Source organism: Glycine max, chromosome 1 (genome assembly GCF_000004515.6).
Source record: "Glycine max cultivar Williams 82 chromosome 1, Glycine_max_v4.0, whole genome shotgun sequence".
In the NCBI taxonomy this organism is placed as follows: Eukaryota; Viridiplantae; Streptophyta; class Magnoliopsida; order Fabales; family Fabaceae; genus Glycine; species Glycine max.
In genome coordinates, this window is record NC_016088.4 from 162,370 (window position 1) to 182,681 (window position 20,312).

Here is a 20,312-nt window from a genome sequence, read left to right on the forward strand (position 1 = left end):
GAGGACAGGAGAAGACTGGATCGTGCACGACTGCTAGTACGAACTCCCCTGCCGCCGGCGATAATCAAGGAAACAATCGTTCGTTGTGGTGAAGAAGATCACAGAGTGTGGTTGGTGGAGGAGGTAGGTGACGGCGGGGACATGCGGAGAACCAGATCATCCATGTCCGGCGAGTGGACGGAGGAGGTCACGTCGGAGGAGGAGGGTGTTGCGGAGGAAGACGACGACGGTGACACCGCATTTTCCTTCTCGCCGGAGCTGGCAGTAACCAACAACAACTTCTTCTTGAACCACCAGTCAAAAGTTTTACCCAGCGGTCCGTGTGGCCAAACTCGGGATCGGTCTGAACCAGTGGGCAAGAGTCCAAATCCTGATAGTTGCAGACTTAACGCAGGCGGCGCAGCAAGGCACTCTCAGGGCCCTACTTTGACAAAGGTTGACCAGGGGTATGTGTGTGCAGAGGAGATGCAGGGAAATCTTTCCCCAGTGGTCATAACCTCGGAACCTGAGTTAGACGTGCTTCGAAAGTCTGAGGAAGACCAAAATGGAAAAGTTTCAAATTCTGAAGAACCTATAGGTCAGCAGTGTATTACCCATGGGGATTATAAGACATGTGCAACGGATAGGGGAGACTTTTATGACACAGGTCACATACAGGGTCAAAAAAATGTTGGGCCAAGTTCCACTTCGGGCCTAATAACGAATCTGGAGGAGTGCATAAAGAAAAAACATTTAACTATGACCCAGACTGCTAGCAGGAACATGGACGGATTTCCTAAAGTTTATGCTAGGCAGCGGAACGGCCCATTAAAGGGCTGCCTTCTTAAGCCTGTAGCTGAAGAAAATACACTGGACATGGAGGACAAGGCTGCTCCCGACCCAAAGGACTCTCTCACTAAAGGTCCTCTCGGCAGGAACAGGGGAGAGATGAAGGGGGAGGCGGAGGAGGTTAATAGTGTTGATGGGAATCCCTTGGAAGACCTTGAAGATGCCAATCAGCAGTGGACCCTTGCGAAATCCCTGGGTCTTCAGCATGCATCAGATCAGGAAGGCATTCACAGCTTCAAGAACATGGAGACTCGGGATAGGAAAGAGGCATTACAGCTGGGAAACAGGAGTATCCATAAATGAATATTATATCCTATAATATTAGAGGGCTAGGTAGAGGCCTCAAATGGTCTTCTATCAGGAGTTTGGTAGGGAAGTTTCATGTTGATCTCTTGTGCCTTCAAGAAACCAAGAAAGACTGTTTAGACAAAGCCTCGTGTCAATTTCTTTGGGGCCAAAGTGATCTGGAGTGGGAATGGCAGCCTGCCATTAATGCTGCTGGGGGTTTACTATGTATATGGGATAATAATAAATTTCAGGTTGATTTTCGATGCTCAGATAAAGATTATATTATGTTGGGTGGAGTTTGGCTGCCTCAAATGCAAAGAGTAGTAGTTGTTAACCTCTATGCCCCTTGTGATACTGCTGGGAAGAGGCAGCTATGGCAGACCCTTAGTAATAGAAAAGCTCAGTCTCTTGATTCCTGTTGGTGTTTGGTTGGAGACTTCAATTGCATCAGATACCCTTCAGAAAGACAAGGGATTAACAATAGTAATCCAGACTCTCAAATCATAGAAGAATTCAATGAATGGCTTGCGGATATGGAGGTGGAGGACATCCCCTGTATGGGTAAACCTTTTACTTGGGTTAGGCCTAATGGAACTTGCAAAAGTAAACTGGACAGGATTATGGTTTCGGATGGCTGGATGGATCTATGGCCTGATAGTTCTCAATTCAACCTTGAGAGAAATTTTTCTGACCACTGCCCTATTCTCCTTCAATCCAAAATTATTGATTGGGGCCCAAAGCCTTTTAAGGTCTTTGACGGTTGGCTAAAGATCAAGGAATTCCAGCAAGTAGTGAAAGATTGTTGGCTCGGTTATCAGCCCTTGGGGTGGGGGGGTTTTGTTTTAAAAACCAAGCTCAAGAACCTCAAACAGAGGTTGAAAAGATGGAGTAAGGAGAATTCAGCAGACATTAATATCCAAATTAAGAAGCTGCAACAGAGTTTGAATGAGATGGAGAACTCTATGCCCTCTCAGCCCTCGGAGAACCAAATCAAGCAGCTGAAGGACCTTCAATCACAGCTTTGGGAAAAGGCTAGCCTCCTGGAGTCTATCTTGAGACAGAAAGCTAGAAGTAGATGGGTTAAAGAGGGGGATTGCAATAGCTCTTATTTTCACAAATTAATAAATTTCAGTAGGAGGAGAAATGCGATTAGGGGACTATACATTGATGATGCTTGGGTTGAAGATCCTTCCCTGGTCAAGGCAGAGGTTTTGCAGCACTTCCGAAATAGATTTCATGAACTGCAGCAGCAAAGACCTAACCTTGATGGAGTTCACTTCAATGCTTTATCTGATCTTCAAAGGGATAGCATGGTTGAGCCTTTTAATGAAGAGGAGATCACTTGTGCTGTGTGGAGTTGTGGCAATGATAAAAGCCCTGGGCCTGATGGGCTTAACTTCAGATTTATTAAGCACTTTTGGAAGGAGCTTAAATCTGATTTCCTGAGATTTTTTGATGAATTCTTCGTTAATGCCACCTTCCCCAAAGGCAGCAACTCCTCCTTTATTGCACTTATCCCTAAAGTGAAAGACCCTCAACAAATCAATGATTTCAGACCTATATCCCTTATAGGCTGCTCTTATAAAATTGTTGCCAAAGTGTTGGCTAACAGGCTGAGAAAAGTTATGCCTCATCTTGTAGATGAAAGGCAGACAGCATTTATTCAGGGAAGACAATTACTTCATGGTGTCCTGGTGGCTAATGAAGTGATTGAGGAGGCTAGAAGATCCAAGCAGCCGTGTATGGTGTTTAAGGTGGACTTTGAGAAGGCCTATGATTCTGTATCTTGGCAATTTCTCATTTATATGCTGAAGAGATTGGGGTTTCATGAGAGATGGATTAGGTGGATAAGGGCCTGCATCAATTCGGCTTCCATTTCGATCCTTGTTAATGGCAGCCCAACTTCAGAATTTACCCCTCAAAGAGGATTGAGACAAGGTGACCCTTTGGCACCTTTCCTCTTTAATTTAGTGGCTGAGGGATTGACAGGGCTGATGAGAGAAGCTGTTTCTCAAAACTTGTTCAAAAGTTATCTGGTGGGGAAGAACAAAGTGCCTGTAAATGTTCTTCAATACGCTGATGACACTGTGTTCTTTGGAGAAGCTTCTATGGAAAATGTCAGAGTAGTGAAGACCATTCTTAGAAGCTTTGAGATGGTTTCTGGGTTAAGGATCAACTTCTCTAAGAGCCAGTTTGGGGCTGTTGGCCAATCTGCGGTTTGGTGCAACTCTGCTGCTACCTACCTCAATTGTGCTTTATTGCAGCTCCCCTTCTGCTATCTGGGAATTCCAGTGGGAGCTAATCCTAGAAGGAGGGCAGTTTGGGATCCTGTCATAAGGAAGTTCGAGGCTAAACTGAGCAAGTGGAATCAGAGACATATTTCTATGGCTGGAAGGATCACACTCATCAATGCTGTCCTAACAGCATTACCTCTTTTCTTCTTGTCTTTTTTCAGGGCCCCATCAGCTATAATTCATAGGATTTCTACCATCCAAAGACAATTCCTTTGGGGGGGAAAACCAGATGGAAGGAAGATTGCTTGGATGTCTTGGCGCCAGTGCTGCACTCCTAAGCATATGGGAGGATTGGGGATCAGAGATATCCAAAGTCTTAACAAGGCTTTGCTGTTCAAATGGAAGTGGATGATGTTCCACCAACCAGACCAGCTTTGGACTAGAATCCTGAACTCTAAGTATAATGGCTGGAGGGGATTAGAGCATGGTCCTAGAAAGCAGTATTTCTCTACTTGGTGGGCTGACTTAAGGGCCATCTTTCAACATCAGAATGTGATCAATGCTGATAATCAAATTAGGTGGAAGCTGGGGAGAGGCGACAAATTCCTGTTTTGGGAGGATCCTTGGGGAGATGAAGGAGTTCCTCTCAAGGATCAATTCCCTGAATTATTCTCTATTTCTTCTCAAAGGGATTTAACAGTGGCAGAGGTGGGATCTTGGACTGAGAATGGGTGGGTCTGGAATATGGTTTGGAGAAGACACTTGTTTGATAATGAGGTGCAGATAGCCTCTAAATTCATTGATCACATCCATCAAATCAGATTAATTAACAATCTCCAGGATACCTGGATTTGGAGAGCTGAATCCACTGGGGTCTTAACATCTAAATCTGGTTATCAAGTTATTAAAGCTGACAGGGATGATGAAGGTCAGTACCTGGGTTTCAAGACACTCTGGGAGATTAAACTTCCTCCTAAAGCCCTCTCCTTTGGTTGGAGGTTACTATGGGATAGACTTCCTACGAAGGACAATTTGATTAAGAGGCAGATTCAGGTGGATAATAATTTATGCCCATTCTGTCATAGTCAACCTGAAACTGCTTCCCACTTATTCTTCACTTGTGGCAAAATTATGCCTATATGGTGGGAATTCCTATCTTGGATAAAGGAAGAAAAGGTGTTTCACTGCAGACCTTTGGACAATTTTCTTCAGCACTTCTCCTCAGCAGTTTCAAAGGATGCTAACAGAAGAAGGACAATGTGGTGGATAGCAGTTACAACCTCAATTTGGAGGCTCAGAAATGATATAATTTTCCAGAATCAAACCTTTGATATCACTAGACTGACAGATAACACTCTGTTTCTCTTATGGACCTGGCTGAGGGGTTGGGAAAGGAAATTCCAGATTCCTTATTATAGCTGGTCTTCAAATATGTCTATAGCTTTTAGTTAAAGCTTCTGTTAGTAGGGGTCTCTTCTGTGTAGGGTGATGTATCTCCTGAATTATCAGGACCCTTTTATGTAATCTGTAGTACCTCTGGTACTTGGTTTCATATATAATATATTATCTTCGCCTTCCAAAAAAAAAAAATGTATTCTTATCCAGTCTCTGGTTCCTATAGAGACTGCATATAGTCTGATTTGGGAACCAGGAGACTGATGGCTTTTGCTTCTGTGTAACCCAGTACCTCTGGTACTTTTATTAATATATTTATCTTTGCTGATAAAAAAAAAAAAAAATAGCATGCTCCAACAGCTTACTATCATTAAAATTTTCCTCTTCAAAAACAATCTTATTCCAATGCTGGATGATGCACTTCTCCTACTATGGTCATGGCTGAAGGCCATGGAGAAAGATTTTACACTACACTACAATTAGTGGTCCTCTCTGCTGAGAGAAACCTTTGGGTAAATAGGAAAGGAGGGTAGTTGCTAGGATTCTCTGTAGTAGACGCACGTCTGGTGTAATCCTAGGATTGGGCCTAGCTGGTCCTAAATATGAACCTTACGAAAGTATTAGGGACCAGCTGTGTATACCTTCAACATATGTATTTTCAGTACCCCTGGTACTCTGCATATAATATAATTATCTACTTTTGCTGAGCTAAAAAAAATCTTATTCCGATGCTGCCAAATACTCCAAGTCAAGGAAATCCACCAGCATTTCCATTTTTGAAAGTTGTTACCATTTTCTTTCCCAACCACATGCTGGAGGAAGTGCATTCTCGGGTTCTGTGGAAGTGGTGCTGAGATGTTTGTCCACGATGATGATTCCCACCAAAGCGGGATGATTTTGTTGCAACTAAAGAAGAGATGTGCTGCATCCTCTTCTTTATTTTTGCAGAATGGGCATGTGGGATCATGTATATCCACATTCCTCCTGCGTAGGTTGATTTTAGTTGGTAATCTGTCCCTAATTAGTCTCCAAGTGAAGAAAGCGACTTTACTAGGAACCTTGACCTTTGACAGCTCTGTAAAAGCACCATCCTGATTTTCATTAGTTTGATCTGACATGAGCAACCTATACCCATTCCCGGTTGTGTATACACCCGATGCATCTTCCTTCCAAATCCACTTATCTTCTCAATCCGGGTGAATGCTGGTGCCTTCTAAATCTTCTAAGAACCTTAACCGTATCCATCTCGCCATCAAAGAGTTCGCGTCTCCATTTGAAGTCCCATTCCCATCCTTCATCTATGAAACTGCCCATTTGCTGAATTTTTTTTTTGATCAGCAAAGTTAATTGTATTGATATGAAATAGAGTAGCAGAGGTACTAATTACAAAGAGTATTGAGTATTATATGTAGTGCAGAAGTAGTCAAATAGGATCTACTTGTGTGGTGTACATCTATTGCTGTTCTGTGTGTACTACCCTCTGCAAAAGCAAAAAACCTTGTCTAATATTGCTTGACCACTGATTAAAGTGGATTGTGAAATCCTTCTCAAAATGTCTAAGCCCAGTCCAGACTATAAAAATAGCATCTTCAAAAAGCCGATTAGCATCAAATTTTGCATTTGCAAACAGAATTCTATTTCTGAGCTTCCAGATACTACAAGTTATAACTGAATACTGCTATTTCTGAGCTTCCAGATGTAGCATCAGTCCAATTTTGCATTTGCAAACAGAATCCTTAATCAGTTGACAGTTATAACTGAATCTCAGCGGTATAAATACTGCTCTTGTAAGAGATTTCAGTGGCTTTGTATTTTCTTCTTCCTTCAATACTACAAGTCCTGATTCTCTCTATATCTTCTCTACATCCATTCCTTTCAATCTACCATCTATTATCTTTAGTTCAATTTCAATAGTTAAAAATAATCTTATATCACAATTTAAATTATTTATCATAAATTCAAAATATTTATTTTTATTATGAATTTTAATTATAATAAAATTTATATATTAAAGATATTTATTTAATATAAATTTTAATCATATAAAGATTAACATTTACCCTGTGCAATGCACAGCTAAAATACTATACACACACTGCTTATTAAAGTGCATACCCATTAACTAATTTGCTCAAATTCTTTTTCCCCATTATAATTTGTTTATATTTACATCTTATCAATAAAATAATTATGCCCCTTTAATTCAAAATCAATTCTTAATTGAAAATTGCTTTGCCCTTTTTTTTGTCTTTTTATTTTATTATTAAATTTTTAAATGCTTTCTTTATATTTACTATTATATTAAGGAGGATCAGTTACTATTCGTGTAAGTCAAAACCTTTCTTAGACATTCAATGAAATTTTACTTAATAACTATTTTATAAAACCCACCCATTGTTGAATAGAAAGTCCCTATCATATAAATTATATGTATAAAATTTTACATCAATCTTTAACTATTTAGTATTTCATTGTGATGAACTCAAATGGTATCAAGGAAATGGAAACAGAACAGAATGAAGAATCAGGTCAAGAAAGTAATCCAAGAACTCTTATTCAGTAGAATGAGGTTAATGAGACCACATGAGTACAAGTGTATCCCTAGGGTGACTTCAAGAGCACCCTCCTCTCCTAACTAACTATTGATTGTGTCCAAACTCCTAACTGATTCCCCTGTTATTTCTATTTATAGGTAGTCTATTTACATTCTTCAATTAGTTTCCTCTATTCATTAACCGCCCCCCCCCCCCCCCCCCCCTTCTTCACATATACCCATTTTACTATCGTAAGCCTATCACATTGATGTGCATCAAAATTGATGTTATATCTATATTTGAAATATATAAACGTAAGGATTGTTTAGTTATATTCTTATTGTTAAACTTTTGCAAGATTTGACACTATAATTTAGGCAATGGATAGTTTTAATTTCACTGTTGAATCTATAAACTTATCCTCATTCACTATGAGTTAACAAATAATGCAGATTTTTTTTATTTTTTTATTTTATTTATTTATTTTTTTGCAGATTGACTGATTTGTGAGTACCTGTTAATTTGCTACACACATAATTTGATTAAATATAAGTTTTTGATAATTCAATTAGCAAATTAGAACATAAGAAAGAAGTCAACACTTAGGATATGCTATCCTTTTGAGTGAGATGCTTCATTCCTTTTCTCATATGGTCATACCACATATGTAAGCCTCCTGTGGTACTAGTAACTATGCATCAAACAACTTGGTACTCTGAAGGCAATCCAATAACTGAGCTAGTTGATCAAAACATGAAACTGGATAGTATTAGGGTATATATGTAAATAACCAGTTATTCAACTGGAATCAGTTAGTGAATCTGTTACATTGCTTAGTGTAGGTACTAACTGTTAACAGTTAGTTACAGCTGTACTGAGAGCCTATATAAACTCAATCTGTAACCCTTTCTCATTTGAGCAATGAATAAACATTAGACTCCATTCTTATCTCTCTAAATTCTCTCTCAATTTTTCTCACTCTCAGAAACTCTATTATGGTATTGTGAGCCCTAGGTTTCTTCATCCATGGCCAATTCCAATTCCCTCCCTTTCGCACCCCAATCCTTTCCAAACTTCATTGCTGAAAAGCTTGATGATTCGAACTACCTTCACTGGAAACAGCAAATCGAGCCAGTGATTAAGTCTCACAAGCTTCAATAATTTGTTGTGAACCCTTCGATTCCTCCTCGTTTTCTCTCCGGTGAAAGATCATGACGTCGGAAATGTAAATCTAGCTTATGAGGCGTGGGAAGTTCAAGATTAGATGCTACCTACCTGGCTTCAATCGATGCTTTTGAGTCGATCTTATCTCATGTCCTTGGATCGATCCACTCGTATCAGGTGTGGGATAAGATTCATAAACATTTCTTCACTCAAATGAAAGCTTGTGCTTGTCAACTTCAAACAGACTTGCACACCACTTCTCTAGAAGGCAAAACCATGTGCAAGTTCTTGAGCCAGATCAAGAACATCGCTGATGAGCTCGCCAGTGCTGGAAGTCCAATTCAGCATGAAGAATATGTTGATTCGATTTGGGAAGGACTGCCACAAGACTATGCTATTGTATTCTCTGTTATTGAAAGCAAGTTCGAGACTCCTCCAGTCACGGAGGTCAAAGTGTTGTTACTCGCACATGAGTCGTGATCCAATCGATTTAGCAAGAGATCGTTCTCTCCCTCAGTGAATTGCACTCAATCATGTGCGAACCCTAATTCTTCAAATTCGCATGATCATAGTGCTTACATGTGTGGAATTGCTGGTCATAGTAGCTACTCTGATCACGATGGCGGCCACCATGGTGGTGGTTCTAGTTGAGGTCATGGTGGCCGGTTTGCTAATTTTCAGTCATAGATCTGTCTCAAATATGGCCATACTTCTAATATCTGTTATTACAGATCTGACACCACCTATCAGCCTCATGAATCTCTGGTGTTGTATGATCCTGCTACACTGCAACCTGTGCAGTATAGTAGCTCACAGTCAGGCTAACTCGAAGCCTAATACTTGGGTTAATCCAGCAAACACCAAGAGTCAGAATCAACCTGCTTCTACTCAAGCTACTCCTAGTGCAATATGCTAGCTAACTCGTTTGCTCAGGACAATGCTAATTCAACCTGGATCCCAGACTCGGGAACTTCATTCCATGTGACTGGAGAACCACAAAATATTCATCAGCTTGGTCACTTTGATGGACCAGATAAGATTTATATTGGTAATAGTGATGGTTTAAAAATTCTTGGTTCTGGTCTTCTTCTTTAAGTCCCCTACTAATCCTAGTTTTCCTCTTTATCTTCATAACTTGTTACATGTTCCATCAATAACTAACTAATTGATTCCAGTTGAATAACTGGTTATTTACATATATACCCTAATAGTTTTTTAGTTATAGGTATACCTTGATCAAGTGGATAGTCTTTAAAGCTTGTAAAGGGGTTTTCATTCTAATTGTTCTGTTTTTCCACTCTACATGGTTAGGCAGGGGTTGGCCTAATTTACTTTGAGCTTCTTTTCTCTTTAAAAGGAGAAACTAGGATAAACATAATTTTAAGAAAAACAAAATTTAAAAATGCAGCTTTTTTTTAATTAAGAATTTGGACTATATGATGGAGCGAATGGGATTCTGCCTCAAATGGAGGAGATGGATTAAGGCTTGCAACCAATCAGCTACTATTTCCATTCTTATAAATGGCAGTCCCTCAAAAGAATTTGCTCCAACAAGGGGCTTGAGGCAAGGGGACCCTTTAGCCCCGTTACTCTTTAACATTGTGGCTGAGGGTTTGAATGGTATGATGAGGACAGCTCTGAACAAAGGCCTTTACAGCAGCTACCTGGTAGGGAAGCAGAAGGTCCCAATAAATATTCTGCAATATGCGGATGATACCATTTTTGTGGGAGAAGCTACTTGGGACAACGTAATTGCTATGAAGACAATGCTTAGAGGATTTGAATTGGCATCAGGGCTGAAGATTAACTTCTCCAAAAGCAGTGTTGGAATTTTCGGGGCTCACTCCAATTGGGTTCAAGAGGCAGCTCGGTTCCTTAATTGCAGAACCATGGAGACCCCTTTTCTGTACCTGGGGATTCCTTTAGGGGCTAAGCATTCTAGCTGGATGGTGTGGGAACCTCTCATCAAAAAATTTGAATCAAAGCTGTCCAAGTGGAATCAGAGATTTTTATCTATGGCTGGGAAGGTCTCTTTGATTAATTCTGTCCTCACTGCTCTTCCTATATATCTCTTGTCTTTTTTCAAAATTCCCCATAAGGTGGCCCGAAGAGTGATTTCCTTGCAAAGGAACTTTCTATGGGGGGGGGGGGGGGGGATTCTGAACATAAGAAAATAGCGTGGGTAAATTGGAACAATATATGCCTCCCCAAGGAGTTTGGAGGCCTTGGGATCAAGGATATTAATAGATTCAATGCAGCCTTGTTGGGAAGATGGATTTGGGATTTATCTTCTAACCAAGATCAGCTTTGGGTTCGAACTTTATCATCCAAATACGGGGGCTGGACAGATCTAATTAATGGCAGAGACAGGCCTTGGCATTCTCAATGGTGGAAGGACCTCAGAAAGCTAGTTAAGCAGCCTGAATTTAGCCCTATTATCCAGCACATGGAGTGGAAGGTAGGGGACGGGAGTTTAATTAATTTCTGGAAGGACAAATGGTTGGGGACTGGTTCTAACCTGGATCAGCAGTTTAATCAGATGTTCCTCATCAGCAGACAGCAGAATAGTAAGATTTGCGATATGGGTAGCTTATCCCATGGTACATGGCGCTGGGATTTAAAATGGAGAAGAAACCTCTTTGATCATGAACATGCAGAAGCTGTGACATTCATGGAGCTGATCAGTAATGTCCAGATCCAACCTCATGTGAAGGATTCCTTGCGTTGGTCAGCAGATCCTTCGGGCATCTACTCTTCTAAGTCAGCCTACAGACTGCTAATCTCTGTTAACAGAGATATTCCTCAACCAAATATCTACAACTTGTTTTGGAGACTTAACATCCCCCCAAGAGCTGCAGTTTTCGCTTGGAGAATTTTAAAAAACAGGTTACCCACTAGATACAATCTTTTAAAAAGAAATGTATCCGTTCCAGATCAAACATGCCCTTTATGTAGATCTCATCAAGAGGAGGCTGGTCACCTGTTTTTTCATTGTAAAGTCACTACTGTATTATGGTGGGAATATATGAGTTGGATTAAGATGGCTGGTCCCTTAGCAGCATCCCCAGCAGATCATTTCATTCAATTCTGTGATGGTTTTGGAACTGCCATTAACCAAACTCGCCGGCGTTGTTGGTGGATTGCTTTAACTTCCACAATATGGCAGCATAGGAATTCTTTGGTCTTCCAAGGCAAGAGTTTCGATCCTCCAAAAGTGATGGAAGATTCCCTATTCCTGTTGTGGTCTTGGCTAAAAACCAGAGACAGGCACTTTAGTGACTCCTTTAACTACTGGTCGTCCAATATAGTGCGATACTTTGGCTAACTGAATTTCTTCTGTTATGTATGGGAAAGGTGTATCTGAGTTTCTCAGTTTTGTTTTTTGGGCTTTTTATTTTCCTATGTTCTCAGATGTATCAACCACCAGCAGTACCTCTGGTGCTGCTATGTTTCTTTGAAATTATATATATATAATATTTTGTGGCCCTTCAAAAAAAAAAAGAACACTTTGAAAAAATATCCTTTTAAAAAGCTAGTTTCAAGAGCAAAACCCATCTATTCCTCCTTTTTCTTCTTTATTTCAAATCTCAAGATCTAAGAACACACTACCTAAGAAATTTTAACTTGAAAGTAACTTTCAAGCTTAAAGAAGAATATAATTACCAAATAACTTTAAAATTAAGGCTCTTACTTTTAACTTGAAGGGTTCAACGGTAAAGTTGCACCTTGGTGGTTGGTTGGTCATGAGTTTAAATCCAAAACAGCCTTTTTGCATACGAAAAGGTAAGACAGCGTACAATGATCCCATACCTTCGCATAGCGAGGAGCAAAGCACTGGGATACATTAGATTAGATAGACTTCTAACTTCAGCTTCAAAGTAGCTTCGAAGCTCCAAAGAAGTCGAACCTAATCCTACCTTAGGAACATAAAGTGGCTTCTTTTGCTTTCTGTTTTGAATTTCTTGCTTTCTCTTATTCTCCCAAATTCTTCTTTGCAGGGACAATAACAGTGGTGGTTGGCAAGTAGATGTGGACATGTTAGACGGTCTTTTGTCTAGCCTGGTTGAATACCTTCAACTTGAAAATGCATATAATATTTTTATATTAAATCCCAAGCGTGATGAGAAGAAACCTAAATATGGATATCGGTAAGTATTTGTAAAATGTTGTCATTTATTATAAAATCCAAGAATGTCACCTCTTATGGAATCATGGATATGTACACAGTTCAAACTGATGAGTTTGAGTAAATTCTTGTAGACCTAAATTCAAGTCCCAAAGTAGTTGTCTCTTTACTGTATGAGGGAGGGAAATCAGTTATGGAGAGAGAAAACAAATTTGATCTGATTAAAGGGAATGTTTCTCATAAAGGAATTCACATTTTTGGATTATAGTTTGCAGTTATTGCTTGGGGTATAGGATGCCATTGCTTAGATAGGGAGCTTTTGCTCTTATGTTTCCTATATTTTCTATACTCAATTTCATATAATGCAAACTATACATATTTTTGTTAAAATCAATTTTGTGCTTTTGTTCAAAGGCTTTGGGAGAATATGGTTAGTGCATGCAAACTAGAATGGCATTACAAATGTATGGTGCCATCAATGCTTGTGTAGGTGCTGTTGAGTCCTCTCTCAAAAATTAGGAAATATTGCTGCACATTCAGGATTAATTGGCAAGGCCACATAACTCAATGTTGAAGGAGCATATGGCTCAATTCATTGATCATTCAGCTAAGTTGAGTTCCTTGATGACTAACAAGTAGGGTCTTCACAGCATGTCCATTGCGGAAATGCACATCAAGATGGTAGAAAAAATGCAATGCCTACAATTTTCATTGAAATCACTATTCACTAGGTCAAGAACTAGGGGAAACACCATTCTTGTGATCAATGAATATGTATGATTCACTGGAATCTATGTAACATCTCACTGCAAAGAATGTTGAGTTGTCAACCTTCTACATTGATGATATCAGTATACACATTTCCTATCATAGAGCATTGCTAGTCTCACATCTGTCCGGTTACTTTTCATTGAAATAATTGAGTTTGATTGGGACTTTATTATAGCAAATTATGCCAAAACCATTTCTTCATTTCACACATTCATTCAAAACAACTTTTCTTATTTTGTCCCAAATGTCACGTGTAAACAAATGGTGTTTATGTATTTGAACCTGTGATGTTGGTTTGCTTGTTTTTCTTAATTCTTTGGATCTTTTATTTTTTGTTTGAAATGGAGGGTCTATTCACTATGTTCTTCATTCAGACCCAGTTTCTTTTGTTGGAGTCAGATACTCAGACTTACAGGGGTGTGTTTGAACCTGTGATCTTGGCTTACTTGATTTTTTATTTCTCATTCAATAAATTTTCTTCTTTTATCCATAGAAAGAATCTCCACTGTGTGAAGCAACATGTGTCTGTTTATACAATGCAAACAAATATAGGAAATAGTTTTATTTGTTGTTTTGTTCTCTTTTTATGAGGATTACTGATCCTCCAGCTTACTATTCTCTTGTTAAAATGAAAGCGAAAGTCCATTAATAATTATATAAAAATGTTTGGGATATCATAATAAGTATGAATATTTTATAATTTTAATTGTGCCAGAAATAGTTTTGCTTTTTCTTCCTTATCTGAGACAATTTTATACATACTTTGAATCATATTTGTTTTATATTATATATATATATTATTATAAATTATAAAATATATGATAGAAACCTGATATCTTATTAGAAAGAATAAGGGATTTCTGCAATGCTGCCCTAAATACAAGGCCTAACTTGCAGAACTTTTATTGTCTGCATCTCCCATTGCCCAAATGCCCCAAATCTCTTGCAAATGACAATCAAAATAATTTGCTATCTGTGGTCAAGTGCAAGAGGAAGTGGGTCACCTATTTTTTAATTGCCAAAGGACACTGCCCCTGTGGTGGGAATCCATGACATGGGTACAGGCTGTAGGACCTCTCCCAATTATCCCAGCAACTCATTTAGCACAATTTTGTGAAGGATTTGGAGCTAATATAAATCATAGCAGATGGTGTGGGTGGTGGGTGGCTCTAACTAGTACTATCTGGCAACATAGGAATACCCTCATCTTTCAAGGAAAACAATTTGATTCCTCAAAAGTCATGGAAGAGGCTATGTTTTTAGCTTGGTCTTGGCTAAAAGCTAGGGAAAAAGGCTTCAACACTAGCTTTAATCACTGGTCATCTAATATAAAGGATTACTTTGGTTAATCTATGTGGATATGGCTTTATTGATGGGTTAGTTTGGGTTTTATTTTTGGGAGGCAGCACCAGAGGTGCTTTGTATTATCTTATCATTCAGTACCACTTGTACTGTTATGTTTATCTCAATAATATATTATACATTATGCCTTCCAAAAAAAAAAAAAAATTGCTATCTTAACTGATGGGTATCTATCAAAATGATCTGTTTTGGCCATGCTTTTGTAACTGTGTCGTGCTTCTCTTATTTATTTGCAAAATATTTCAGGAGAGGTTTATCTGAGCCCGAAATAAACTTGCTAAAGGAGGTACAGAAAACTGTCATTTATCTTTAAAAAGTACACTATTATTGTGATTTGGTTGTTTCATTGGTAAAATGTATCATACTATGCTGGGCATTCTTCTGCTGAGTTTATGGAATAATTGCTTGCAAAAACTAATTGCTAAATATTTCTCTCTGCTCTATCAATGACTTCAGTGCCAAAACTAACAGCTGCCATATCATGCAGAATAAGAGTTTGCAAATGAAGCTTCTTCAGCCAGAAGGCATTCCTGAAAATATTCTCGGTATGGTAGAAATATACAAGTTCAACTATACAATATCTTGACAGTGTAGAAAACCAACTGATTTTCCATCATCTATCTTGAAAATTAACACCACAAATGCCTCTTCCATAACAGCAATGCTTTTTCAAATTTTTATTACTTCTGATCTACTTCCACAGTTGATGTTTGAAGTTCCTCTTCATTTCTTCTTTCTTTTACTCAGCACCCCTCATAAAGTACTTAATATTTTTCTACAGCTCTTACTAAGATTCAACGACCGTTGTATTTAAAGCATCCAATGATGAAATTTTCATGGACAAGAACCGAGGACACTGATATTGTAAGTATTTCATTTCCTTGTATGGTGAATGCTTAGATGTTCATTAATGTTTATTTTGTTTATGTGCTCTTGAAATCTCTAACATGATTAGATGAGCTTTTTTTTCCAGCAAAGATAAGATATATATATATATATATATGAAAGTACCAGAGGTACTAAAATACAAATTAGGAAATGTCCAGTCAATTGGTTCCAAATCAGACTTGAAACAGTCTAGATAAGAACCAAAAGCTAGTTACATATTAGTCTATAGGCTACTGAGATACTATATCTACTGCCCTCTCCTCATTACAAAGCCTTCACTAAGGTTACTCGTCCATTGATTAAAATGGATTACAAAATCTTTCTCCATATTTCTGAGCCATGTCCAAAGTAAGAATATTGCATCATCCATCAATTTGTACCAAATCCATTTGGTACACCTTTAGCATTAGTTTCTACTTCTACTTATTTTGCACTTCATTTACCTACAAAACTAGCTATTAATCCTCTTAAAGTCCTACTTTATTGATCTCTAGTGTATGCGAAATTGGCTATTAGTGTCCACCAATTTATATTTTAATATCACAGAACCATAGTCCCTTTGTTCTCTCTAATGATATATTTCTTTGGCAATTGTTAAATATACCTCCTTTAATTGATTTTCTTATTAAATTTAGTTAAATACTCCCATCTCATTTCCCCTCCCCTTTACCATCGCACCTTTCTCAGATCTCACTCTTAAATGGAACAAAAACTATTAAGATAGAAAATAGAAATAGGTTTCAAAAACATGAGAATGGATTCTTGATAAAAATTAATACTTTTTGATAAGGAAAATATTTTATTAAGATGATCTGAAATTCAGCTCAAATTATGCGGAGTTTTTTTTTTTTTTTGGTCAGCAAAGATAAATATATATATATATATATATATATATATATATATATATATATATATATATATATCCAAGTACCAGAGGTACAATGATTACATAGAGATCCAGTCAATTGGTTCCATAAATCAGACTAACAACAGTCTCGATGGGAACTAAAAGCTGGGTAGTAACAGTGTGATATAGCTACCAGTAACCTATGGCTTCTACTCTCGGCTAATAAACAAAAGCAGCTCTAAGATTAGATGACCAGTGATTATAATGAATTACAAAATCTTCCTCATTTGGACTTGGCTAAGGGGTTTTGAAAAAGATTTCACAATCCACTTTAACCAATGGTCAAGTAGTATTAGTCAAGGTTTTTTGTATCAGTAGAGGCTAGAACAGTTTGCAGTGCAACACATGTAAATTTCAATTAGATCCTTACTTTGGTTCTCCTTTAGACTAGGTTTGTCTGATTGTGGAACCAGCAGTAAGGTATACTTATATGTGTATATCAGTACCTCTGGTACTTCATTTTATATAAATACAATATTAACTTTGCCGATAAAAAAAAAAGAAAACAAAATCTTTCTCAAAATTTCTAAGCCATGTCCAAAGTAAGAATGTGGCATCCTCCATCAATTTATTGCCATTGAAAGTCTCATTAGAGAAAATGATCTTGTTCCACAGCTGCCATACAGACCATGTAAAGGCCAACCACCAACACCTCCATCTATTAACACGAATTCCCTCAGCCACAGCAGACACATGTTGTGAGAAATGTTGCCTTGGGTTCTGTGGAAAGGCACCAAGAATGTTCACCCAAGACATAGATTCCCACCATATAGGGAGAATTTTGCTGCAGTGAAGGAATAAGTGTGCTTCATCCTCCTCTATGCTCCTACAAAATGGGCATCTTGAGTCATTAATTTCCACCTATCGCCTTCGCAAGTTTGATTTAGTTGGCAGTCTATCTCTAAGTAATCTCCATGCAAAAACTGAAACTTTGGTTGGAATTCTTAGCTTCCATAGTTCTTCGAAAACTTCAGCATCATTCCCCTCTATTAAGTCTCCCCTCAACACATCATAGGCACTTTTTGCTGAATATTGGCCACTTGGGTCTGGTTTCCAAGCCCAATCATCCCTTCTATTAGGTTGAATTTGGCTGCCTTCCACATCATTTAGGAAGCTAGCAGCCATAGTAATCTCACTGTCAAACTAGTGCCTCCTCCATTTGAAGTCCCACTCCCATCCTGTATCTTTATGAGCTCCCATCTGCTGAATGAGCTAATTCTGTTGGCAGGAATTGAGGTATAGCCTAGGGTATTTTGCTAACAATGTTGCCTCACCATCAATCCACCTATCCTCCCATAACTTAATTCTATCACCACACCCCACCCTCCACACCATTTCATTATGAAAAGCATTTTCTTGTTGCGGATGGTGAAGAGCCATTTTTAGATCTCTCCACCATATGGAATCATTAGTATCTCATGATGCTTCATCTAGGCTCCTCCATCCACCATACTTTGACACCAATACCTAGCCCATAATTCTTGATGATGTTGGAATAGACTCCATTTTCATTTGCCAAGCAGTGCAAGGTTGAAGCTGTTGATGTCCTTGATTCCCAGACCCCCTTTTTCTTTTGGGAGACAGATTGTCTCCCATTTGATCCAAGCAATCTTGTTTTGGTCAGGTCCACCACCCCAAAGAAATCTGCGCTGTATGCACTCCAGCCTGTCCACCACCCTTCTAGGAATCTTGAAAAATGAGAAGAAATAAATGGAAATAGAAGTTAAGATTGACTGTATAAAAGTAACTCTCCCCCCAAAAGATATGTATCTCTGTTTTCATTTTGCTAATTTCCTCTCACACTTATGGATGATAGGATCCCACAACTGACACCGCCAAATTATGCGGAGTTAAGTTTCCGAAAGTTAGGACAGTGCAACAAGAGAGAATGTACAACCCTTTTCCTTTAGTTCCTTACAGGAATCCACCCCTGCTAAGATTGTCTAAAACAAGGTCAGATACATAATCCCACCCAGCACATGATGCCCCGCCCACCAATCATGAAACAAAGTCATGATTTTTCTACTTCTCATCTTTTAATGTCCGTTTCATTTTTTTTATGAAACAAGGTCAGGTAAATAATCCCACCCAGCACATGATGCCCCACCCACCAATCATTAAACAAAGTCTTGATTTTTCTACTTCTCAGCTTTTAATATCCATTTCACCTGCAATCTAAAAGCCTCCAAATTGCCATATATACTTGCATTGTATCCAATTTCCTTTCAAAAATACTTTATACTGTAAAAGTAATTTTAATAATAAAAAAATAAGAAAAGGAGGTATATTTAATAATTATGGGAGGCATGTTTAACAATTGTCTGTTTCTTTTTTTTTTTTCATTTTGTATAAGTCTTGCTAGAAGCCAAAGAGAAACTAGCTAGCAGCATTTCCATCGTAGTTGTCCTGCTCAGTGCTCATTTACATTTTGGGTCTGGTTTCTTTTCTGGATTTTATGGTGTAGGCAGTGTACATTTTTATGAAATGTTTGCTGTTTTGCTACAACTACAAAATGCAGATAGAGTGGTATAATATTTGGCTTGATGCACTAGATAATTTTGGGAGGTTGTATCAAGGGAGAGACACAGCTGAGATCATTGAGGTCAAAGCTTTACAGGTATATACTCATCAGATAAATCTCCGCTCTCCACATAAAAGAAAGTAGGTTTAATTACAAAAAAATTCCCTACATTTTTTCCTTAAACATGATAACTTCCCTGTTTATGTTTAGTTACTAAAAGGGAAGGATCAAGATCTGAAGCTCCATCTGGAAAAAGTATTAAAATCTGGAGACTACAGTGGTTTTCAAGCAGAATGTCTCACGGACACATGGATAGGAAAGGACAGGTTCAATTTCTCTTGCTTCACACAATGCTAAATTTTCAGGCATACACATCTCTTTCTGTTTACATTCGTTAGTCTTTTGTACCAGATGGGCATTTATTGATTTAAGTGCAGGCCCCTTTTCATGGGGACCTGCTGTTGGAGGAGAAGGTGTGCGTACAGAAGCAAGTTTACCAAGTGTGGAAAAAACAATTGGTTCAGCTTCAGGTAGTAACGATGTGTTAGATTGTGTGCATGTAATGTATCCAGCTGTAAATCATACTAGTCATACTCACAGTTAAAGCCCCAAGGATTGCAGCTAACTACTCATATATAAAAGAAAATGTATAAGAATATATATACAAATATTGCAGTCTCATATATGTATAATCCAAAAGATTCAGAAATAAAAGATGCAGCACTTGTTAAAAATAAAAACACAACATCACTCATTCAAAAATGAACACTGGCGATGACAATATTTCTCCTGGAATTATAAAATTACATATTTTATAAGGCTTCACTCTAAACAAGTTATAAACTGTTACTAAAATTGGAAGTTACTTGTCCAGTGCCCATCACTTTACCTCAAGCTGCTACAAGTACCATCTTAAGTATATGACTTACTGGATTCCAATTGATTAAAATTCCAGAAAGGACCTTTGGGGAAAACCCTTTCTGTGAATGTGAGTGATTTGGAGTGGCATTTTAAATCATCTCTCTTATCTGTAAAGGATAAAGGCTGTACTGCATCATACAATGTGCAGTACGAATATGCAGCTGTCAGAAACTTGTAGTTACTATTTACTACACAGGGTTACTTTTTTAACATACCCTCTCAAGCTGGTGCATGTAAATAATATGCACTAAGTTTCTTATGTTTTAGCTAAATAGATAGATTCTACACGAGGCACAAGTCTACTTTATCTTTTTTTGAAAGACTTATGTTTAATATAGGAGACTGGTAACAAGTGCCTTTTGGTTAAGGAATC

General features: G+C 38.2%; 1 protein-coding gene across 1 annotated transcript in view; it reads left to right on the top strand.

Annotated features, from left to right (window-relative positions):
• LOC100779643 (uncharacterized) overlaps positions 1-20,312 on the top strand; it is a 49,910-nt gene that overhangs the window by 14,902 nt on the left and 14,696 nt on the right. Inside the window, exons 7-13 of the mRNA XM_003516340.4 lie at positions 12,442-12,591; positions 14,949-14,988; positions 15,190-15,247; positions 15,484-15,566; positions 19,016-19,114; positions 19,229-19,344; positions 19,430-19,548. Coding sequence (XP_003516388.1) covers positions 12,442-12,591; positions 14,949-14,988; positions 15,190-15,247; positions 15,484-15,566; positions 19,016-19,114; positions 19,229-19,344; positions 19,430-19,548 — 665 coding nt within the window. The remainder of the gene's footprint in view (positions 1-12,441; positions 12,592-14,948; positions 14,989-15,189; positions 15,248-15,483; positions 15,567-19,015; positions 19,115-19,228; positions 19,345-19,429; positions 19,549-20,312) is intronic.